Below are 26,942 nucleotides of genomic sequence, written 5' to 3' on the forward strand. Positions count from 1 at the left end.
TTTCTAAGTAGAGTAGGGATTTTAGGTAGGGACTCGAGTTCGGTTGGGGTACTAGATTGAAATATGATATTCACGATTGGATATCCAAAGGTATCATATTTAGTAATACTACAAGATGGTATACAGCTTCTGTTTAAAATCGAATCCAACATCTTAAATTTGACAGATTTTCTTTTTAAAACCTTGCAAACTTAACTATTTTTAAAACTTATGAATATAACTCGAGATGCGTATTGAATGACAAATATTCCAATGGTTTATTGGTAATACCTTAATATTGTGTTTGTGTGAGAGGTTATTGATCACTTATTGGGTCAGGCAAACTCTGATGTAGACTTGCATTGTGTGTCAAAACGACGGCAAACAATAATTTTGTTTTCTACTATTTTATTTTCCCACCATCATCTGACTAATCTCATACTCTACTATTAGATTTGTTCATTTAAAAGAATATAGCTAGAATATTTTTTTAGGACTTTCTTTTCACTTTTATTATTATTATTTTTTTTTAATTGTGCTTCTGCAATTTCAATAATTTTCTAATTTCGTCTGCTAATCCGGCAATTCTCTGCGACTGACATAAGTTGAAACCGTTTGACGACAGACTCGTAATTGTTGTACAGTTTCTTGATTTGATTTTTTGATATTAAACAAAATATTAAATAAAAATAAAATGGAATGTTATTTCGTTAGCTATATCGCCCCAAGATCGAGAGTATATGTTTAACGTGGTTCAGAAACATATTAAGGCCCTATTAACATCGAGTTTTTTATCCTTGGCCATTTCGGAGTGTTTACAAATGCTAGGTATAATTTGAAACTTTCTTATGGCATTACGTAGCAACAGAAAAAAATGTTTCGTTGAATAAAGTTTTCACAGTTGACTGATAAAAATTTGCACACTTTTGAATAACTTTATCTCGAAGTCTCTTTAGTCTAGGTTTATAGAGATAAAAATTGGAAAAGGGTGCTCAATTTTCAGGATTTTGATGATCTTTTTTTCCTCAAATATTATTATTATTTATTGTTTTCGGCCCAGACTCCCATTGGAGTTCTATTAATGCCTAACTATTGTTGGGGATCAAGTTTTTCATTCTGCGGGACCGCCACTCAATGAAAAAAGTCAACGTCCCAAGGCCAGATTCGAACCAGCGCCGCTAGCTGATCTCAGATTGGTAAGACTGTGTCTAACCACCTGAGCTATGTACAGCCCCAAATATTATTAAGTTAATGTACTGTAGATCCAATTACCCACCCATTTATATTAATTCCATAACCTGATGTGTTCAGATATAATTTCTCAAATAATGACAAATGTAAAATCGGTCTAAAATAAAGCTGCCCATTTCTGTAGACTCCCCCCCTTCTAAAGATTAATGCACAAGATGCACGTTGAGGAAGACTCTATACTTCTAACATCCAGTACCTAGTATACGTAACTATTAACACAGAGAGATGTTATTCTTGTTGCTAATATCGATTATATCCCTAAGATTATTACTATCGATACTATAGATGGAGGGCCGAGCAGCATATCAGCCGACACGGGAGTACAATAGACAGCACTCGAGTACACACACTCACCTATCTCGCCGACAGGAAGTCCGATAGCCTCACTTACTGATAAGGCCCTCTCTCGCTGTCAGCCCGCCCTGTCTTCGTCTTTACAACTCCATCTCCTCCTGTATCCTGGCTATGTCCTCTTCCTAGCTCCTCTGTATCACCAATCTCATCATTCTGTTATATCATATATATACAGTTATTATTATTATCAATTTTTGTAACTACTGAACTTGGATAAGGAACAACAAATTTCAACTACCTAATATTGAGAAATAATGGAGAATCTAAAATTCTTTTTTAGATTGGTTTACACCTTTCACGGTCGGTTTTTTGGCAACAGTTCACTCTATTTCCTAATAGCACAAGAGCCCAAGAGGAGAAAAAATGGTGGCTGTTTCAAAGCGATAAAAAAAAAAAAATTCATTCGGAGCTTTATATCTTAAAAAGTAGGAACAATACAAGAAAACCTAAGAGAACGCCATTTAAAGAAGAGTAAATTTGCCAAAATATGAGCCCTAATAGAGTTGTTTTCGTTAAATATTTTTCAAGATATGCTTTTAAAAAGCAACGTTTCTGAAAAATGTTGTATGGGACGGACTGAAAGATCAGTAGTTAGTGAATTTATTTTGAGAAATCTATATCTCAGGAACAATATGACGTATAGATATCTATTAGCAATCAAATTAAAGCTAAATTATTGTACTATAAAGTAGTTTATGACCTTTACCTTCGTAGGAATAGTAGTTTTCATGATATTTGCTAAAATAAATTGATTTATAGTTGTTCGGACAAATTTTATTGACCAAATTTATATTCATATGTGAATATCATAAAAACTACTACCCCTACGAAGATAAGTGTCAAAACTACTTTATAGAAAGTTAAATTTCCTTTATTTTGAGTGATGGCAGACATATGTGCGTCTTATGGATCTAGAGATATATTTTTTTTTCAAAAATCCAACATTTTATATGAACAACTTGAAATTAACATTTTGTGAGTTTATTTTTTCAAATATCATAAAAACTACTACTCCTACAAAGATATACATAATTAACTATTTTGTAGTAAATTTAACTAGCTTTAATTTGAGCGCTGGCAGACATCTGTACGTCTAATTGTTTCTTAAATGAAGTTTTTTATAAATCAATTTATTTTAGCAAATATCATGAAAACTACTATTCCTACGAAGGTAAAGGTCATAAACTTCTTTATAGTCCATTAAACTAGCTTTAATTTGAGTGCTAATAGACATCTGTACGTCACATAGTTCCTAAGATATAGATTTCTCAAAATAAATTAACTAACTACTAATCTTTCAGTAGATTTTTAAGAAACTTTGCTTTTTAAAAAGATATATTTCCAGAACTATTGAACGTAAATAGCTCCTTTAGGGCTCAAATTTCAGCAAATTTACTCTTCTTTAAATAATGTTCTCTTAGATTTTCTAGTGTTGTTGTTAGTTTTTAAGATATAGAGCTCCGAATGAAAAAGTAATGTTTTTTTAAGGTTTTGAAATAGGGGCCATTTTTTATTCTCCCTGCCTATACTTGGTAGACTCATCAATTTTGACTAGTTATTATACTTATTTTTCAATGAAGTAATCAAAAATTAGGGTGAGATAACTGCCTTTTTTTCTTCCCGGCTCTTGTACTATAACCTAAGCGTTAGATTGTAATGGAAGCTCATGAATAGCGTTAACCTATAACAAGTTTACTCTTCTACGAATCAAGAAATGACAATAGATTATTTTTATTCAGTCGCATTCCTGTCCATTGTATGGCGATTACCCCATAAAATAATAACTTTTTTTTGTTTATTTTTGGACGTAGATGAAATTTATAATTCATTACATATAATAAATAATTGATAGTATAATTTCAAATTATGAAGAAGATTATAAGGGGTGCGGTCAAAAGAGAACAAAAATAGTTAACAACTATTTATTTTCCGACGTTTTGATCCCCTTTGTAGAGCTTCTTCAGGGCTGAAAAGATATAAAAAGGTAAATTAAGGTAGTATTAAAATTATTTTAAAATAACTGAAAAAAAAATTATACACAAATGAAAGAAAAGAAGAAAAAAATATTATTAATATAAAATGAACAATGATAAGAATATAAAAAATATACCCAAACTATAAGGTTAAAAATGAATTGTGAGTGTAAATGTGACTAGAGATTATATAACTTTTACCATTATTTTATTTATTTTTATTCTTATTTTATTTTATTTTAGTATGAATGTGATCATCGAAGTATGAATCGATTCATCAGTCTTAGCTATTGCCCACAGCTTTGTGGCAGATTGTAATATCTATCAATATATAAAAAGTTAGAACAAAAAAAAAGAATTGTAATTCATTACTACCTACTTGTTGAAAAAACATTTATTTTCCTTAACTCTTAGCTAAATAAAAACTTTCTCATGGGCAAGATTCAAGGACGACATTTAATATTTATAAAAGAGCTTTAAATTTTTGTGCTGTGGATAACAGAGGATTGTAAATCTTTCAAGGGTATGTTTATTTTCTAAGGTTAGGTATCTCCAGAACTCCGGAATTTCCAATGGAGTGTGGTTTTTTTTTTTTTTTTCGGATTCTGATAACAGATGGAATTTTAAGACGAATTCATATCACAAAGTTTTTCATTCCGACGCCTCTTTAAGGCTTAAATAGCTAAAAATCGAATATAATTTTTAACATTTCTTGAAGATTCGTGCGAATACGAAGCGAAAATCGAAAACTCTCAGAAACAAAATCGCTTCACGGTTCGATCGAAAAATTCTAACGGTAAAATATCTGTGTTTTTCCAAATAAATGTTTTTAGATTTTTTTTTCATATCAAAAGTTTTGTTCCATTTGAATTATAAAATTCTTCGACATAAGCTGCTTTCAACATAAATTGCATTTCATCATTAAATTTTCATTTATTCTTATAAATGTTATTATGTTTAGTTTTAATTCTTTGTAATACATACCATTATAAAACATGCTGTGTTAGCATGTTATATATAAAAACAAATCTGGTTTTATAAGAGAACTCTTTATCCTAACCGGTTTCCCGTCGCCGGTGTGGGATAGCAAGCTAACAGGTGACATCTTCATTTTATTAACCGGAACGGAAAAGGAATGAAATTAACTGAAATGTAACTTTTTCTTGTTACTCTTTGCTTTAAGCTTATTTAATTATTATCTTTCATTCTCTTGTATAGCATTATGCATAGGGAAAATTATTTTATAGTTTAAATAATAAAAAGTATATTATTTATTCATCTATATACTACACTGATAGATCACACGGTAATACTTGCCTGAGAAATGAGAATTTCTGGATTTTGGCTCAAGAATATTCAGATTGTTAAAGAGATATACATCTTTCCTTATTGAATAAGTCATTTGAAAGACAACTTTCCTTAATTTTTTCCATTACTGAGTTTCCCGTTCATTTAAACTGGATATAGCAATAGTTTCATTGCTTATTGTACCTAATTTTCTCAAACTGTGGTATCACTAAATAATAATATTATTTTCATGGTAGGCGAGGTACTACAAGCGAATACTGTGTTAGGAACGAAACACCCCACACTTTATGGTAAGACTAGAAGTGGCACCCGTTCCTGTGGGAAACAAACTGTCCTGGCTAATAAAAATACTTAACATGAGTTGTAATCGCTTCGTGAAACAATGTTATTTAAAGCTACTGCAGATATACAGTAACACTCGTTTGAGTTTGCAATATAATTGGGTAACGCAGATTAGAAAAATATTGGAGAGCTTCGGAATGTTTGACCCAATCCTACTTAATGATCCGGTAAGTATCAAAACTAGAATGGGGGAGATCTTGGATAGAAACAGGGAATTTGTCAATGTTAAAGACCTCTTGTTATTACGAAAATCGACCTATAACCCGTGGTACGGTAGGGTCTTCATTAAAACAGATGCTCCTCAAAGGTACCTAAAAATCAGTTGCCCTATATCTCACTTCAGAATAATTGTCCAACTACGACTTTCCGGTATATATACTATTACTTTAAGTGTCAGGCTACATAAATATATTTTGGATCCACAAAAGCTTTGTCCAGCTTGTGATGGAACGGCCCTGGAGGATTGTTTCCATTTTTAACAAAACCGAACCCGATACATGCCGAAACTAAGCAATATTAACCGAAATCAGTTGTATGAATTTCTGTCTGTACTCTCAGGATTGGATCTTAAATTTTTTTTGTCTAAATGTAGCACAAAACCTTTTGCTTAGAGCTGTCCCCATAGGATTTATAGTTTTTTTATATATTATTAAATATAAAGTGACATTTTTGTTTTATCGTTTTATTCTAACTAATGTAGGTAGCCCAGGTTTGGTATATTGTTTATTATTAGTTTATAAAAACGAACTTTAATTCACCATTTTTGTGAAATTATTACAATTGATTATTTATTTTATGTATTTCACAGGTTAACTCTATTTGTATTGGCGTTACCTCATAAACAAATAAATAAGTTATTATTATTTTCATGTTACAAGATCTGATTTATCATTCTGTTATAATTTAATGCAATTATCATTCCTTACCCTACCGATGGAAGGACCGAATCATATTTTTCAATCACAAACCCTTTCTTTATAGATTTGGCTCATGACATATCGAGATCTTGAAAGTTGAACGAGTATTATTTCAACATTAGTCAATAGTCAAGTAATTATTTATAATACATTTTCTCTCTTCAATTCCACCTCCTAGAAAAGTGCTTTTAAAATTTATAAACATGTCAAAATTTTTCGAACTTATTTATACAAAGTTCCATTTTTTTATTAATACAGCATTTTTGGCTTTCAACATCAAAAAAGGAATTCTAGAACCGTTTCATTGATTTATTAAAAAAACCTATATATATATATATTTTTTTTTTATAACAACTAAATATGCAACCCCTTTTATTGGGCAATATTTCTTATGACTCAGGCACATTTTTGGCGGAATGAAGGTTCCTTAAGGCTTGATACTTGATACTTGAGACTTGATACCAACACAGATTCTACTTTTTATTTTTTATTTTTTTTTGTGTTCTAAATTAATTAGAAACCATTGGTTCTCACTAGCCTCCTCAATTCTTCGCAAAAGATCCTTAATTAATGTATCACAATAGAAAAAAATATGAATACGAGTTATAGTAATGTATTTATAGTATTTAATGGACAGTTTTTATCTAGTTTAAATATTAGTAGTTCACTTTTTTTTTTATATGATGTGTTGTGATGTGATCTCAAATGACTGATTCGTATTAATATTATTGAAATTTGAATTGAATGTGTTGGTACAATCGATACTTACATGGAATTAAATTAGAGATTGATATAAATTCTGTATATCACCGTGCTAAATTACCCTTTTTCTCTGAATCACAGTTTATTTAATTTAATTTTTAAATTTTTGAATACTAAAGTCACAGGTGTATGCTTGTACAATGATTGAAGGTGTAGCGGGCAAAGACCTCTCTTATCAGTACCTACAGAGCTCTTATCAATAGTACCTGTACTTGCCTTCCTTTGACCGGCTAAACCTATATATATATATATATATATTTTAAATAAAATTTCCAAGCGTTGAATAATGTGTGAAACTATCAAAGGTAGATCCAACAGCTTAAAATATTGTTTCCAGTACGAGATCCTATTTAATTTTTTTTTCTTCTTAACATACCAATAAACTGATGATCACTACAACAAAATTATCTATTTTCTTAAAATTAACTCATTCTTTTATTTGGCAGTATGAAATACTACCTTTGAACCACGAGTTGATATTTCTTTTTCTCTTACTATCTTCAATCTTGGTCCACTAATGTCCGTGTGGTATTGGACAATACTCTTAAGATTTTTACACATTCAGAGAACCCCAGTGATCCATTTTTGGGCTAATAGTTGGAGATGGGGGTATTTTTATGGTTTTGGCATTTAGCCCTACTTATATCCTTGTTGCCAGTATGAATTTTGTTCTTCAGCTCCGCCAATTAGTTTGGTTATCTGTCCAATTTAATCTTTTCATAGTCGTTGGAGGGACCTGGTACATACAATTTGCAATTTGTTCCTTGAAATAAATCACTAAATACATTTATGGGTTACTTGACTCAGAAACACAATTTTATTGAGTGTTTGTTCTTAGATTGACTAAAACGTTGTTTCTTATAATAATAAAAACAAAAAAAAAAAATATTTTTTCAATAAAAAATAACTCTTCTTCTTATTAAAAAGTGAAACTAACCTATATTTCGGAATGAACATGTACGGAATTTTCAATGATATATCACAGTTTTAGAAACATGCTAGGGAGCTTAACTTTTCTAGGCTTCATCTTCTAAATTTAGATTCGATAATGGATGATAGTATTATGAAGAGAATCGAAATATGAAAATAACCCACTAAATTGGAATTCTAGTTTATTACATTTTACTAAAGAAAGACTATTGTCTTTTTCAAAAACTACTTGAATTCAAAAACTTTGAAATTCAAATTATTAGGGGGGTGACACATTATCGTTATCGTAGGAATATGTGAGTGCCCTATTTCATAATGAAGTATTTCGTTTTTGTTTTTCTTGGCAGCTGCCCTAACCATTTCCTTCTAATTCACATACGGCCAATCATTTTCATAACCTGGCTTCAATTGTCGATGACGTACTGTTATTCATATTAAAAAAGAAAGTTACAATGCTTTTCTTTATCTATAAAGCATTTTTTTTTTTATTCCACTCTCAAGTTATGCAGTGAATTTCCTAGGTATTCACCCCAAGCTTTTGTAAGGACAGAAGTTATCAAATTTTGAAGAGGGTCCGACCCGTAAGAAGGTACTATAAAGCCTTCTAAAATGGAGTATGGTGATGGTATGATAATTTGCCCTTCCCTCCCTACTGTAGCAGAATACCAACAGAGCTTTAGTCCTCACTCAAGGGACGGTCAACTTTGCATCCTCCAAATCCTCCTAACTTTGCCAGTAAACACTTTTATAATGGACTTCACTCTCATCCCTTCTAGAATACTTTAATAGCTCTAATGGTGAAAGCATCGTTGACCGTAGGAAACGATGCACAGTGGGGAATTTCTCCGATTTTGCCGACAGAAGGTCGGTTTTACCAAACAGAGCAGAGTTGGGGAATATTATTATCCCATAAGGGGTGTTTTACCATGTTAAATGTTTTAAGTATGGATTGTGAGCAGCCCTATTTAAAGTCATGTTAAATGATAAATGCATAAGAGCTCCTAGCGGATTTTCAAAGCAACTTGTTTAGTAACCTTCCCTTCCAAAACTTCATGTAATTATTTACTTCTATGTTTTGATTACAGTAATTTTTTACATACCTAAAATAAGTGAAAAGTATAAGTGTAAAAGTTGAGTTACTGATTGTCTTTTTTAAAAAGTCCAAAACACAAGACAAAAAAACAAAAACAGAAACTACGAGTAAGTAACCTAACACGACAATAAATAAAACAGTGACTAGGTCAGCTGGTCTGTTTCGTGACGTCATTCTCCATTTAACAGACACAGTAACAGACTCTCAGCCCTGTAACATGTTATATCGTTTTAACAGGGTAAAAGAAGGAAATATTTCTCCATTTAACATAACTTTTTCCATTTAACACGTTAAACTAATGATAATGAATACCCCAATAGATAAAACTAAAGTCTAATACTGTGGAAGATATTATCTGGCCTTATCCTCTCTGTCTGGGTAAGTCAGACCAGATGGTACTTGAAAAATTCAGTTGATCAGATTATAGGAAGAACATTCTCTAACATCTGCTTATCCTAGAATGTTACGTCTGGTTTCATTTTAAAACTATTTCTAAGCAGTATTTAATAAAAGGGTAAATATTATATATGTTAATAAAACGCATAAAAGACGAATGAACGATTGAACGAAATGGTTTTTGAAAAATTATTTTTCTTTATGTGTGATACTATACAGTCCGCTCAGATTTAGTACACATTTTACTCTATTAAGCGGTTTTTTTTTAACCACAACCATTCCCGGCAAAAATCTAAATCCGGAATGCCAAAACCGTGTTTAATAATAGCTCCTCCGTTGATGAGGTATCAAAAAAATAAATTATGTGGCGACGCTTAAAACGTACATGCAGTGGCGTAGCGTAGTGCTGGCGGGATGGTCAGGCCGCCTCGGACAGCACTTTTAAGGGTGGTAAAATTTCACAATAAATAATAATATCTTGAAAAAATTTGTACCATTTCATTCCATGGCTTTATTTTTAACCTTTACAAAACATGATAAATATGATTGTTCATACCAAATGGTTCCTTAGAATTACTGTATATTTTAGTATTTTAAATTGATATACTTAAATTAATGAACACGATTAACTCCCACGCTACGCTACTGGCGACGTGTTGTCTCCTACCACTAACGTTTGGTTTGCACGTGACTACACGTTGGTGTCATCGGGCATGAAACTGTTAACGATTAATATTAGCAGATTCTTAGTATTTTACGAACGATACTTGTGTAAAATAAAACTACAAAACATATCAGATATGTTCTAAAATAATTCCTAGAAGATAATTTATTGGAAATAGTTACCTATTGTACGAAATACTAACTTTTTAAATGCCATTTGACAAAATAATTGTGTGTCTTATCGGAGAATATTTTCTTGAGAAATAGTTTGGTAACCTGATATTATTTCTTTTTCGATTTTAGGAGTTTTTAATAGTATTTTTTAAATATTTAAATTAATCTGGCTATTGCAGCTTAAAATTAAAAAAAATACATGCATTATCCGATTTGATATTTTATTAATTGAATTTTTATAAAATTAAGCTCATCTTCTCTACGATTTTTAAACGATTCCGATTTTCTTTGTTTTTGTCAATTTCTTTTATTCACTAAACATAACAAGTTACAAACCAATAAAATATAAATATACTATATCAGTGTTTAGTTAGGTCAGAAAATTTAATCTTCATTTCCTTTGGAGAATAAAAAGGTTCTTTGACGTAGAAAAAAAAAAGTTTAAACATCATTTATTGGAAGACCATTTCTTGAAAACATTAATTGTAGACTAATAATCTATAAATTTCCTATTTTATGAATATGCCGAAATTTTTCTATGCCATCTTGAATGATTTTCGCAAATTGAAAAAAATAAAAAAACATTATAATGAGACGACCATAAAAAATTTCAAGGTTGAATTTAGTTCGATTTCGGTTTTTTTGTGACAACTATAGTGTGGCCTAGTAAAGTCAAAGCTTTTATATAAGTATTGGTTGAAATAATTATTTGAAAATAACCGACATTTTTATTACAATTTTTTGTAGGATTATTGAAGTTTTAATGTATACAAAAATTATAAGCTTTATCAGTAATTTTGTATTGTTCGTATTGTATTTACAAACATTGCAATATTTGAACTTTTATTGTTTGTTCAAATATGCGATTTTACTGTGCGTTCCTCCCACCGTGCGTCGACTGAAGAAAATTGGTTTATGTACGTATTTATATTTTTTCTCTACCGATCACACCACCAAACAATTTGTACAACTTATGAGCTTGTTATTGATATTTTTTTTTATATTTACAGGAAGTTCTGGATAAAAGATTAGACGATAGAGTCGACGATATGATGTCCAGGGGACTTTTAAAAGAGTTAGAAGAATTTCATAAGGAATACAATCAGAGGCGTATCCAAGGGGAAAGGTGATGTATCAATATGATTTTATACCTATAATTTCTTTCTACTTCAATAATTTTTAATATTAAACATAATTTAAGAGTAATGAATTTAATGATCCAGATTTGCTTGAATTATGTATACTTCATAAAAATTAAAAGTAATTTTCGGTATTACAAGAGACAATCATAATTTGTGAAATTATTTTCTCTAAATCCATTATCATTAATTTACATAAATATATATTTAGATATTTAGTCTTATTACTTATTTATTTTAATAGGTAGCTTATACATAGATATCATACATTGATATTTATTTAATTTCTCTCCCCCCATCAAATTTTTTAAAATTAAATTTTTAATGTTAGTATAAAATTATTTTAAGTGACCCATGGTTAAGGAAAAACACTGTAATTAACAAATATTTTAAAATTGTAAAAGTTTTAATTTCTTCATTTAACATTTTTTAAGCCTCAAATTTTAAATTAATATTTGCTAGGATGGGGCTTCATCGAACTCCAATCCTTACAGTCCAAAATCCTTTGTAAAATCCTTAATGCTCCTTACAAATCAAATCATCCATCAGGACCTCAATGTTCCATGATAAACTTCCCAACCACCCAAACCAGCTCGTTTCTAACCTGCCTTCTCCTTCATTACCAAATAGTCCTCCTAGGCGTCTGATAAGAAGATGGCCTCGAGATCTTCTCCTCTAAAAATGTTTTTTTGAGTTCAAGAGAGAGAAGTTCTAAAGAGGGGAGAGGTAGGAATACAAATCCGTGAGAACTTGATATTCAATGAGAATTGAGGAATGTAGGTTTACGAATCATTTTATAGTTTAATTTTCTTATATTTTATTTATTTTTTAGTTTTAAGGAATTAGAAAAGGAAATACTACCGTCTGTTGATCCTTGTTAAAAAGGTATTGTAAAACAATAGCTATTGGAGCCCAAGAAATAGATAGTTGATGACCATATCACTTTCCCGAACTTTATGGTTATGCATAATTTGATGTTCTTTGATGTGTTTCATAATTTAAAAATCCCCCAAAAATATCTAAAAATTCAAATTTGTTACTTTGTCAAACTAATTAGCTACTTAGTAAACGCTAATTAATGTATAATGCTATAATTAGGTAAACAATAAATGATAATATACATAATAGAGGGGGAGAAGAAATATTAAAATTTAAATATGAAATATTAACTCCCGCCCTCCATGGCTGTCTTACTTATCTGTCTTTTAGAACGGACAATTACAGCGAGTAGGTTGGTCGATGAACGACATGTCACAATCTCACACACAAGAGGAGATCGTAACGCTAAAAAAAAGGCCATCCTTCCCCGCCCGACCCGCCCCGCTAAACCCCCGGAGAGCGAGGGCCCTATATCACTTTCGAAATATTAGCTTAAAACGGGAAGGAGAAATAGTTTGATCGAGCAATATTTAAAAAGCCCCTGAAATCGAAAAACGTTTTTCGATGGTATAATAAAATAATAGATGTTTATATAAACAAGTTGTATTAGTCTAAATCGTCCCAATTAATTATAAATATTACGATGTGTGTTTAGGATGGGGCTCCATCGAATCCCAATCCTTACAGTCCAAAATCCTGTGTAAAATCCTTAATGCTCCTTACAAATCAAATCATCCATCAGGACCTCAATGTTCCATGATAAACTTCCCAACCACCTAAACCAGCTCGTTTCTAACCTGGCTTCTCCTTCATTACTAAATAATCCTCATAGGCGTCTGATAAGAAGATGGCTTCGAGATCTTCTCCTCTAAAAATGTTTTTTGAGTTCTATCAATGGGTATATTCTCCACATGTTTGTATCATATCATTATATCGCTTACAGAAAATTTATTTGATGTATATATATTTATACAGTTGTAAATAGCAATAAATAAATTATTTAAAAAAAAAAAAAATTAGCTAGCGATTTTTAATGAAACAAGTAGACTCAATTTTCTATTCAAAACCGGAATATTTCTGCTTACGAAGTGTAAGGCCTTGCCCCGGTAACACAGTTCTAAGGGTAGCATTAGCTCGAGATTGTTGGGAATTAATGTTTGATTACCGCCGATGTAGAAGTGAACTCGATGATGTAAGTCCGCCGGGGCTTGAATGAAAATGTTCCCGGGTGAGGAAAGTCGAGTTTACTTTTGACCTCACTATCGCTGAATATAGTTTGCATTTCAATATAGTTGCGGTCACTAGTTACAAGCTTTATCACAATTGTCCTTGTAACACTGCTTGAAAATATTACCCTCTTCGAAGCCTGAGATTTAATCATTATTTGATTCCATTCCTTGTATAATTTACGTGATCGAGTTTATACTCTCTATTCTATTATTCATTCCAGTCGTGTTGTTATGATGATGAATTGAATAACGCCGTGAAACACTTTTAACTCCCATTTCGGTCAGTTAATAAGAACAACGCTCAAGTTGTAAAAATAAATTTCTCATTCTACCAAAAAACAAATTTCAGATCTGCCAAATTTACAGATTAAACTAATATAAAAAATAACACATTGTGAGTACCTCTATAACACCGTTTATGGATTTATCTAGGATTAATGATGCATGTTGCTTACTTTGATAATGACACAACTTGGAACACAATAAATGGAATATGGTCCGAGTGCGGTCAAATTAAACTCAAATAGTAATATTTTGTACTATTTTTGTTTGAGCCAACGTTTCGCCCCACGTTGCCCAGCTTCGTCAGTGCTGAAAGAGATATAAACACTTAATATAATTAAAGAAAAGTAAGTCGAAAATTACAAAGGTATACAATGAAATGTAAAAATTATGTAAAAAATAAAAACGGTAATAGTAACAGATTAAGAGAAGAAATATTAATGAAAGCACAAATTAAGAGATGAAAAGGGATAAGAATAAAATCATTCTTAAAATATATTTTTAAGAATTTAACCGATTTTACATTTGTTTAAATATTTTTCTCATAAGTTCACATTTTATCCCCTTTACAATTAGTACTTTTTTCAATTCAAACAAAATGTTCTTTAATTAAAAAACTAAATAATAATAAAAATTATTTTTATGTTTTAAAAAATGTATGAATATCGAAAAAAAAGGCCGAAAAGTATGGAATATCGTTAACGGTAGCTAACCATTCCATTTAATCTATAGCTAAATTATGGATGAAACTAATAGCTAAAATTGCCATAGTTACGATCCTTATTCAAGAATGAACCATTGATAGATACATATCGTATCCATGGCAATTTTAGCTATTAGTTTCAAGTATTGCTAATGTTTTCCCAACTCTGGCATACCCGTTCGCTTGTGGTAGATTAAAAAAAAAAAATGGAATATGGTCCGGGTGCGGTCAAATAAAACTCAAATAGTAAAAGGGTGTACTATTTTTATTTGAGCCAACGTTTCGCCCCACTTTGCAGGGCTTCGTCAAGGCTAAAAAAGATACAGTTCACATAGTTACAAAAAAAAAATAGTGGAAAATAACAGGGGTATACAATAAAACGTAAAATTTAATAAGAAAAATTAAAGGTTATAAACAATAACTAAAAACGGTTATACTAACAGAAAAAGAGAAGAAATATTAAAGAAAGTAATTAAGAGATGGAAAGGGATAAGAATAAAATCAAATGAAAATGAACAAGACAGAATTCATACCTGTTTTGCCGGGAGTCAAAGTCAGAGTGAACCGTTTGTATTGGGAGGAGTGGGGTTGGCAGTTAAGTACGTCACATTTGAAAATAATTTTAAAGTGAACCATGTAAAAAATATTAAAATTAGGTAAACAATAAATGATTATATACATAATAGAGGGGGAGAAGAAATATTAAAATTGACATATGAAATATTAAAATAAATATAAATGATTAAGAAAGACAATATTCCAAATCAATGGGGATACAGAGGTATGTAAATTATATAATAGAAAAATTAATAATAAAGTAATTAATATAAGCATACTTAAGCTGGTAATACGTGAATATAAATTAAAAAATAAGATACATAAATATAAAAGAAAAAGGAAGGATAGTAAATAGAAACTATCATTAAATTAAGTATGGGGTGAGAATTCAGAAAAACAAGAATAAAAGATATGATAGGAAACTGGACTTCTGCTTTTTCTTTTTTTTCTGGCTTTCGGCTTTTTTTATTATTATTTCGCATTGAACATATTTCGATGATAGTTTCATTGATAGGGGATATTTCTTAATAAGTAAGGTAGTAACTTTGGAACAGTGTGTAGGGACACTTCAGTAGAGGAAGAAATACCAGTCTCTGGTATTGTCTTTGGATACTACTGAATTTCTGAAAAAGATCACCGATATAGCTTATAAAAAACAATTTTACAAAAATGTAGATTGAATCCTAATTATAAATGTGTGTTTGAGATAGGGAAGTTCTAAAGAGGGGAGGGGTAGGAATACAAATCCGTGAGAACTTGATATTCAATGTGAATTGAGGAATGTAGGTTTACGAATCATTTTATAGTTTAATTTTGTTATATTTTATTTATTTTTTAGTTTTAAGGAATTAGAAAAGGAAATACTACTTGATCCTTGTTAAAAAGTTATTGTAAAACAATAGCTATTGGAGCCCAAGAAATAGATAGTTGATGACCATATCACTTTATCAAACTAATTAGCTACTTAGTAAACGCTAATTAATGTATAATGCTATAATTCAGATTTGCTTCAAAATATAAATGATGAAGATGTACTTCTTAATTAAATGTGTGATATTAAAATTTCCTTCTTTTTTTATATAAACAAGTTGTATTAGTCCCAATCGTCCCAATTAATTATGAATATTACGATGTGTGTTTATGATTAGTACCCCATTGCAATAGGAAATGCACCGCTGGAGTCAATGCAAGATGTGGCTCATCGTACATTGCATAATACTGAAGCTGAGGCAGTCCTTTTCTGGACATCTGTACCTTCTCCTGGTCCGTGTTGTAATTCCTCGTGGAAGATTGATATAGAGGGAGTTGGTTACAGTATAATAAAATATTAAAAAAGAACTATCTTTTAATTATGTTATATTAATAGTGGTTTTTATTTGTTAGTATTTAAACAAGTTAAAAAAATAACTTTGCTTCTACGATCTCAGAAAACATTTCTGATTGATGAGGTGAATTAATTATATTACGATTTATTGCTTTCACGCTTGTAATTCTCATTGCTATATATGTCACAGTATTACATTTTTATATTCAAATATATCTTAACTTCATTTTCATATATCTCTCCCTCGGGAAAAAGGTTTTTACTGTATTAGGTCTGTGTTGAAAGCTTAAAAAAAGTATTTCAATTAATTTTTTATTGCATTAGAACCAATAGGCCGTGGATATTTCAATATTTGTCACAGAAAAACACAAATAATGGCTGCATAAAGAAAATCTGAAACTAAAGGTAGATACAAAAATATTAAATTACTTTCGGAGTTCTGAATTGTTGCGACAGCCCCTAACTTCTAAACGTTACGTTGGTTCACCACTTTCCTTTCACATATGCAGGCAGAAAGAAAAATAACAGGCGAGTTAATTTTGAATTACCATCAGCAATGCTTAAAATAGTTAATTAAAATAATTAAGTTAGTTAAAACAATTTTTTGGAGAGTTATATTCAAAAAAATGTTTATCCTTAAATGAGATCTCAAAATTAATAATAAGGCAGAAATGCAGTATGAAATTGTTTTACAATTTTTTTTTTTTTACCATTTTCGTAGAAGTTCATTACTTCGTTGTCATATTTTTTTTAAAATAAAAGTGTGTACAACATTTCTAATTGAAATACAGTCCGAAGATTTCACGTTTACATTTTTCTGAATGTAACATATTGGTTTTAGCTGAGAGCTAATCTAATAACGTCCGGGATTTATTTTATTTTTATTTTTGAAGATGTGTTTTTGTTAAAAATTGGGACCTGAAAGTCGCATGTTCTTTGAAAAGCATTATATGTATGGTAATGAAATCCCTTGGCCGTCTTGCAAAATGTTGACTTATTATTATCAAGCTAAACCTTCCTACAGAGCTTTAAAACAAAGCCCTACATGTATAGGCCACCGTGGAAATGTGAGTACACATTTCCACGGTGGCCTATACATTATTTATTATTATTATTATTTTTTTTGTTTGGTTGATGAAAACCATAAATTTGGGTCGAAAATACAGTACAAATAAATAAGTTTTATTTATTATGTTCATGCAACCAAAAACCAGCATACTTTTGATTTTGAAAATACGATGATTTTGCATAAAGATATTAAAAGATTCAAAAAGAAGTACTTGAGTCCATTTACATATTAGAAAACATTAATTATACAGTGAATTTTAAAACAGACACAAGAAATCTGAACCAACGCTATGAGAGATTTTAAGTAAAATTAATTTATGAAAAATATGGGATAATATTAATGTTGATGATCATAATTAAACTTGATATGAGTTGTAATAATTAAATAAAGAAGAAAGGTAATCAAAAATATAGTTGTAATAAATAAATTAAATGCCTGACCTGAGGATGAGAAGATTACAAATATTGTGATAAATAATAATAGAGAAGGTTGACTGTGATAAAAAGTTTTAATTTTTAATTTATTGTGAAGAATTGACAAATTAAGTATTTAAACATAATCTAAGAATTGCTCATTAAAAAAATTATATGATTCCCTAATGTTCTAATGTTTCATAGGATAATTTGTGGACTGATATTAATGTCAGGGCAGAATAACTTGCATAAAGTTGTTTTTTAAATGATGTGGTCCAAAAACTGTATTAAGATTTAGATTATTTTAATCTATTTAATTAAACCGTACGATCCAGTTAAAAGATTTTATCGGGCAAATACAGTTTGATGATCGAATAATTCTTTTTTGTTCTCAGGTGCATGAGTTATTTATTTAATTATTCGATCATCAAACTGTATTTGCCCGATAAAATCTTTTAACTGGATCGTACGGTTTAATTAAATAGATTAAAATTTACAGTCTTAGTTAATACTTATTTAATAATGAAATGTGCCAAATGTCATCTAGAAGCCAAAATGCAGCTGAAGAATTTTGTGCTACTACAGTTTAAACTGTTGCAATTTCCTCTCAGATTTTTGTTGCAATTTTCTGAGATGAGCCTAAACCAACCGCAAGGCCGATCATTAAAGATGATTTGTGTGAACTTGGATTGTTCGTGCGTGTGTAAAAATGTCGAGTAAATTATCATCGAGTATATTCTTCAGAGAATGATAGATGCATTATTAAACTTAAAGCTCCTGTAACCAGCGTTACAGTGATTGCGCCCTCGTTATGTCAGGGAGCAGAATTTAATGCAGGTCTAATTTTGGATACATCCTTCATCAATTTATCTCATACTAGTAATAATAATAAGTAATGTAGGAAACTCTGGATTCTTCATTTAAGATCTTTATTTGGGTTCTATTCTGAAAGCCTTTCACGTATAAATTTTTACTGTTGTCAATCTTATATCGGCTCATACGGGGTACACTCAGCCTCAATGAAGGCCCTGTGATTTGTTCAGGGGTACAATACTGGTGGTTCGAACTGAATATTAACCACATTACCTCTTTTTATAACCGTTGGTCAAGAAATAGTACATCCTTATCAGGCATTGAAACCACAAAACCATAACGCTTTTAAATGCTTTGTACATACTAATTTTATGTATGTGTCCTTAAGATATTGTGCACGGTAGAAAACTGGCTTGAATAAGCCAAAGTTCTATTGTAAACACCCGATTGATGCAAGCGATAAGTACCGTGAGTGTAAATTCCCCTGAGAGGGAGAGAGGAAGATATATGGCTTACACTGGTAACAATACCGAAGGTGCAGGAGTGATGGCTCTGAGAACCGAGAAGTAAACAGGACGATGTCCCGTTGTATTTATGTCCCTCCGGGTGAATGGTTGGCATTGCATCGGCTCTGCGGCCACCGCTGCCGCATTGACAACTGCACACCTCATCGGAGGCCTCTTACGGTTGTTGGGATTTCTTCATCTGTAGGGGAGTGCGGAACGGGTTCGTAGTTAGTCGTTACGTTTGTGATAGCTGCGGAGCCTGTCTATGAAATGTTGTCCAGTTAATATTGACCTATAACGTTTAAGGAATTTTCATGAGAAAATAAAATAATTTTAAATTATAATGCAACCCATGTTAAATTCAAGTACAATCGTGAAAAAAGAAGATCACTTATATACAGAATTTCTTACGAAGATCCTACTATAAGACTTGGATAATAGTACAAACTATATAGATGTATAATAAATGCTCATTAGTCTTGCACGTCAAAAAGTTTTCATTTTATTGATTCTCTTTGGTTTTTTAACAATATCAAATAACAATATGAAAGAAATTGGTAAAAATATCTTTATGAATCATCAAAACTGTATCAACCTAGCTTCAGAGCTTGTCCGCCAGAGGGTACTTGTGTCACTCTTGCTGCCTTAATGCTATTCCCCCTCCATAGGCAAGAGTGTCACATTGTCAGTTGTCTTGAATTTGAAATGTGTCACTTTAGAAATACTAGTGCGATATGATCTTTAACATATTGAATAATATAATTTTGTTAATGAGCAAGTCTTAGATTATGTTTAATTACTTAATTTGTCAATTCTTCACATTAAATTAAAACTTTTTATCACAGTCAACCTTCTCTATTATAATTCATGACAATTTTAATTATTTGTGACCTTCCCTACTCATGTCAGGCATTTAATTTATTTATTACAACTATATTTTGCTTACATTTCTTTTGTTTTTAATTATTAAAATTCATATCAGGGTAATTACAGTCATCAACATTAATTCTATCCCATATTTTTCACAAATTAATTTTACTTAAAATCTCTGCATAGCGTTGGTTCAGATTTCTTGTGTCTGTTTTAAAATTCACTGTATAATTAATGTTTTCTAATATGTAAATGGCCTCAAGTACTTCTTTTTGAATCGATTAATTTCTTTATGCAAAATCATTTAATTTTCAAAATCAAAAGTATGCTGGTTTTTGGTTGCATGAAACATAATAAATAAAACTTATTTATTTGTACTGTATTTTCGATCCGAATTTATGGTTTTCATCAACCAAACAAATAATAAATAAATAAATAAAAAAACTTATTTATACCTTTATTCAGGGAAACATAGAAATAAAAATAAAATAATAAAAAACAAACTTGGAAATATACATAACAATGAATTAAGTAGATACTAGTAGAACTACTCTTTACTTAATTTATTGTTATGTAGTTTTTTGTTATTATTTTATTTTTATTTTTATGTTTATCTGAATTAAGGATGTTATTCAGACGGATGACTGTCTTCTCCTCATATAAATCGACGGCCAACTATTAAGACCTCATTATTATTCATAAATTTTTTTTGTCTTGAGAAGGCAATCTACGATAAATGAATTTGAATGAGAAAGAAAAATTCTCTACCGCATATTGTATGATGATGAATGATGCGGAAAGAAAAAAAATACAATTCATACTGGACAATTTTCGCACTATTCCTAATTTCCTCCTAAATTTGGTCCAATTAGAAAAAGCCTTATTTGAGACAGATACGTAAGAGACAAGAATACATTTTTACATTTGCTAGCAAAAGAATGGTTGGAATTAATATTAAAAAAAAAAATATGAAACACAACTCGGAGAAATGTATTATTTAGATCAATGTTAAAAAATAAAAAGCTTTAACCGTTACATATTCGGCTGAAGTTGGGTAGAGGATTCTAGAAGTGTAGTTTGGTTGAGGTAACCGATCGGCGTACCCTATCTCATTCCTGGCGTTTGAGTTTTTTAATTTATTAGTTATTAATGATTAATAACTTTATTCGTTTATAATGCTCATTGGAGTTCTTTTAAAGTTTTTTTTTATGCTTAAACAGTTATACCTACAAAGGCAATCCTGGACCCTATTCATGATTTCAATTTTGATCTTGGTATAATACCATCACTCGTTCAGAAAACATCGTGTATTACTTGGCATGGTCCTGATGGTAAACAAACTTAGATCAAAGGCCTCTTAACTCAGTTCACTGATAACGTTAGCAGACCCACAGAAGAGAATGCTCATTGACTTGAGGCATAAGTTGCCACTCAGAGATACAAAATAAGAAAGGCACTGCCTTTGTGGCAGGGGTAACTAAATAATCATGTATTACTAACCCTGGGGTTTGTATTTTCATGTTTATATTTTGATTAATATAACTTTCTGTGATAAAAAATCACGAATTTTTTGTTTATCGGAAAAATCTTGTTACTCTAACTTCTATAATATTGCCATCATTAAAAAAATTCACTGGTCAAACTTTCATTTACTCGCAGTATTACAAGTTTACAACACTAGAACTATCAAGAAAAAAAAAGAAACATGTTTTTACCCTTCTGATTCTCTATTTATTTGGCAAAGTAGACCAAGAAGTATCCAATAGGATAAATAAAACAAATCGTATTTACTACCAACTATGCAATACTATTTTGGTAAAGAGGGAGGTAGGTAAGGATATCAAGCTCCATATCTTTAAAGCAGTATATCTTCCAGCACTATTATATGGCAGTGAAAGTCGGGTGACCCAAGGCCAGCACATGATCAGGATTACGGCATGCGGAAATGCAATTGTTGTGAAGAATATTGGGTAAAACAAAGAGAGATAGGATAAGGAATGAAAGAATAAGAGAAAAACTTCAGATCTCCTCGGTAAAATCAGTGATTGAACACGGACATCTCTGATGGTATGGACACGTCTGTAGAATGGGGGAAGACAGAGTGCCAAGAAAATGTATGGAGACGAGGCCGACTGATAGAAGACCACGAGGCAGACCTAGAAGGGAGCTTTATGGTGCATATCCAACGACTAGGTCTGGATAGAGGAAAAACGCTGGTTCAGATGATGATGCTTGCCATTGACCGAGATGTGTGGACCAAGTGATTAGAGGCTTCTCCACGCTGAAACGCACTTAAGGAGGATGAGAAAGAAGAAGAAGATCCTCTATTTTTGGTGGCTTGTATGGTAAATTACAGATTTTGATGATGGAGACCTGTTAAAGGTATACAGGTATCTTCAATGTTTTATTATATAATTTTTTCTAGTTTAATTATACTACAGAAATGAATTTTTTTTTTAGTTAGTCATTTGACAAATATTTTTGTGACGACAATGTATTGTGGGAAAGGTATAAATTATGTACTCTTTAGCCTTTTAAAAGGTTGTATATCAGATTCCGAATCACAATGTCTTCAACAGCTTTGATACGTGTTTTATTGTTTTCTTCCTCTAATGGAATTAAAGAGATATGAAATTTCCGAATAGCTCTTGTTGATTTGCAAATTGTGTTGATTTTCTGCTGGTATATGCACTGTTGCAACCTTTTTTGCAGCTGCTGTGTAAGCCGTTAATGATAAAAGGTGTAATGTTCCTGTAATTTTAAGTGGAATAAGACTAGGGTTGTCCCGTTTTATCTAGTCAGCACTGCACTTGGTAAATAATATAATTGAGGCAATTTATCTAAATTAAAAAAATTCATTTACACCATATTTATAAATATATAAATTAAATGATAGAAAACTAAGAAAGAAGAAGAAAATATAATTAAAGTTAAAGTAAAATAACGCCTTAAACACAAACATTTCCATTTCATTCAGCCTTGGGAACTCCAAACCGCGCTTTTCCTGCCACTTAAGAAGGACAGAGCAGAACTCCGGAAGATCCCGGCGTTTTTCTCTCAACGCATCACTAATAAGAAAAAAAATACGAATTGGTATAAGGGAACAGTTATGTTTATAACTTTTAATTTATGGTGAGAGTTAATAAAGAACCTCTAAGTACGATATATCTAAATATTCTTAGTATACTTATATTATATTATAATAAAATATACTTTCTTAATAAAATATTCAACTTTCTTTATTTGTGTGCTTCAACACTACCGAAAGTACATACACATGGTTCATAATTTGAGTATCATGGGGAAAATAAAAAATATTTTTCGCTCGAATTCTTTTCATTTTCATTTAATATTACGTATCAATCGTTAAGGAACAAATGTGTTCCAGTATAACATCTACCGCGGTTAATCCTACGTTGATGACATTTACAGGGATTGTGAAGGTTTACTCCTATTTGCTCACATATTAATTTCATCTAATTCCAGTATTTTCGCTCAAGTACTGACTAACTTAAAACGGCTTTTCCGGGTTGACCCCAAGTAGGAAAGTAGGAAATAAGTGAAAAAATATTTACCCTTGTGTAAAAATATTTTTGTGGATATACCTATAGCCGTTTATAGCCAAACAGGTTAAAGAACCAACTTTAACTGGCCCCTGACTGCTGTAGCACCGATTTGAATCCGGCCTGGGGGTCGACTTTTATTTCTGTTGTGATCTAACAAAATGAAAACTTTACTCCTTACCATGGTTATTATAGGGTGGTATCCTATTGATAACCTGCCTCCCGTATGTCAAAGATCATCCGGAAGGGCGTACAAATTACAAAGTTTTTCAACATTTTCCTATAAAAGAGAACCTTTATATTTTTCATAAACTTAGTTTAAATGTACTTAGCACTACTGTAAGTGCCAAGTACATAAACCATATATGTATATTGGAGTATTTGTCATCCGTTTTTCTTTTTGCCTCGAATACTCCTTGCTGCTAATTGATTCTTCTATGCCAGCGCTGAATGGAAAGGAAGGACTGATTGAATGATCTGCTACGCTGAGGATACGACAGGATGACGAAGTACTTACTCCTGGGGGCCTACACTTCCTGCCAAGCCTAGAAGTTTCCCAACTGAAGAGTGTGGGCCCCAGCGGCAGTGAACTCCACTACCCACACCAGTCTGCGTTCAGCCACAATGAGGCGTGGGCCGTCTAATGCGCAAGATATACAATCAGTCCGAGCAGTCTTGCGCATTGACTGTCCCAGTTTCTCTCCTATCAGCGCATCGAGATCCGACTCTTTGTAATGCCGATATTATTTATCTTGTAAATAAAATAATAATTCCATAACCTATTTCTATCACACACAAGCATGCTTGTCTATAACATTTTTTTTTCGTTTGATAGAAGAAAACTTAAAAGAAAACTGAGCCTTTTATCGATATCTATCTGTCATTCCATCTTAAAATAAAATGGCAGAGCTTCAATAATGTAGATATTCTAGATGTTCAAAAATCAAAAGATAAACTTCTTACTGTTTTATTTAATATTTTTTATAGTCTATTTATAAAGTTTTTTTTTTATACTTCCACTTTACTTTCTGTATATCTCTTTATTTTAGACCGGATAAAGATCTACATTGTGGTTCGAAACATTGTCAATTTCAAATTGAAATTTACTCAAATTAAAAATATTATTAATGATTGGAGAAGTTTGTCAGGGGGTGTGGTCAGCAAAGAACAACATAAATAAACAAAACCATATTTATTTATTTTATGCCGATGTTCCGACCTGAGTTTCAAGTCTTCATTCGGGGTTATGGCGTAGAAGGTAGGCCTGCAACTCATAACAATAAAATATTATTATTAGTCCTAAATTAACTGGGAATAGGTTTCATGCTCTTACCCTAAGAGCTGTTGAATTCCATTACGAGAAGAATGAAAGTTCTTTAGGGGCATAAGTCCCAATTTAGGGACAATTTTGATTTTTCTTTTCATCATAAAATTAACCAAATAATTATTTTCAATTTTTATCTGTATTTATTTTCTAAATTTTAATTTTTCTTAATTAAAGCCACAGATTTATTGGTATTTACAACGAAAATCAATATTCTACTAAATAAATTATTGTAAAAAGCGAAGAACAATTACACAACAAATGAATATGTAGGAGCAGTTTGGGGACTTGGTCTTACTTATTAAATTTTTTATCAACTTATGAAATATCTCCACGAAATACTTAAGAAAGTTTCATTAGACTCATACATTGTATTTAATACATTCATATTTAAATTTAATATTCACTATAACTTAGTTAGTTGAAAATATTTAAACTTGCATATTTTCGAAGAATTTTAAGTAGGCGTTCTAGACCCATTGCACTGAATAAAGGTTGCATTATCCTAGAGGCCGCTGTTTGTCGAATTTCCGCACCATTAGTGTTTTCGGCAGATTGCAGGAACTTACTTGTTTACTTCAATCCTCTTAGAGGTCGTCACTCCTTCGATTTAATATGTTCCACTGCAATGCTCATAGAAATGTTGGTAGTTACCATTTTGTAAATATAGTACCATTCCATGTCAAACAAACTTTTGAACCTTACCATCTAAGATGTTATTCAAATATGGCACATATGTGTAGGTATAAACTTGAAAATATCTAATATTTTATTGAGATATGTCCATTCGTTTATGAATTAAAGAGCCGTTAAGTCCTCTTAAATGTGCTAAAAATTGAGAGCGACAGGTTTTGGAAGCTTCCCTTATTTAGCTAGATATGTGGATATGAGATGGGTGTCATAATAGCATATTTCATGCCGTTAAATATATAAAAGATATTTTACTAAATAATTCAAAATTTAAATAATTTTGAATTTGAATTATTTAGTAAACAATTACCAGTCTCAAGAAAGAAATTTAAAGATTATAACTATAAAAGATATATTAATATTTCTGAAAACCTGATTTAAAAGTTTTATTTCAATTTTCTCGGGAAAATTCATATTTTAAATTTTCAAATTTATTCATTGTTGTCATTATTGTTGGTTGTGTTAATGTAAATCATAGAGTAAAATATAAATTTGGAATGGAAACGGCTCTGATTGTTATAGTTTTTCACCATTATTTATGTGAAAATTTGGAAATTAACAAGAAATTGAGAGAAGTTATTGTCCTTTGCTTGGGGAGAAGTGATTGAAGAATGAGAGGGGAAGTGCATATTGTCCTGAAGGCGTCAGCCCACTCGAGTTCTAGTGCCTCTTCTTCAATCAGCCGCGATGCAGTTGGTCTTTTTCACCATTCTCATCTTTTATAGTAAAAAAAACTTAATATCTGTGATTTTTGTTGTTCCCCCTCCCTTTTTTTTGTATTTTTTAATGCCATATTCTAAACTTAATAATCAATTACATGTGCAGTTGATCAATTTTTGTTTATAGTTCATTTTATTATTATTTAAAAAAAAAGTAATTAGTTGTGACTCGAGATATTTTATTTTTAAAGATATGATAACTATCAGCTTTAGACTGAATTTTTTTTTTTTGGTTTTGATGATTCATATCTCAGGACCCATTAGATTGTTCGTTTATTAAAGCTCAAATTGAATATTTCTTAATACACCATAATATAGTTTCCAATTATTATTTTCTTTCTTGGCTGTTTCCATGATATTTGCCTGAATTAATTCACTCTCTGTGTGAATTTCTCTTCATTAAAAAAAAAATTGGTTTTTGAAAAACTGTTTTCCGAGAACTATTGAATGTAAAAGAGCTCTATTATATAAAGTATAATAGCAATATATATAATTATTATAGGCTATAGCAAATTTATATTACTTAAGACGGTTCTATTAATTGCTATCGTTCGGTAGATGGTTTTGAAGATACTGATCCTTGAGTGAAAAATTAGCAAAATTTTTAGGCTTTCCATTGTTTATTCTTATTGTTTTTAAATCAAACACATGATGAGCACAACACATTCAGTATGAAATTTTCTGTTAATTGGTACCACGCAATATTTTTTAATGATTAT

At 30.9% G+C, this 26,942-nt stretch overlaps 1 protein-coding gene across 1 annotated transcript in view; it reads left to right on the top strand.

Annotated features, from left to right (window-relative positions):
* The window catches only part of LOC106689947 (tRNA dimethylallyltransferase), a 236,855-nt gene that overhangs the window by 183,472 nt on the left and 26,441 nt on the right, over positions 1 to 26,942 (top strand). Inside the window, exon 6 of the mRNA XM_067053011.1 lies at positions 11,153 to 11,268. Coding sequence (XP_066909112.1) covers positions 11,153 to 11,268 — 116 coding nt within the window. The remainder of the gene's footprint in view (positions 1 to 11,152; positions 11,269 to 26,942) is intronic.

Source organism: Halyomorpha halys, unplaced genomic scaffold (assembly GCF_000696795.3).
Source record: "Halyomorpha halys isolate HHAL.00 unplaced genomic scaffold, Hhal_1.1 Scaffold1530.1, whole genome shotgun sequence".
Lineage (NCBI taxonomy): Eukaryota > Metazoa > Arthropoda > Insecta > Hemiptera > Pentatomidae > Halyomorpha > Halyomorpha halys.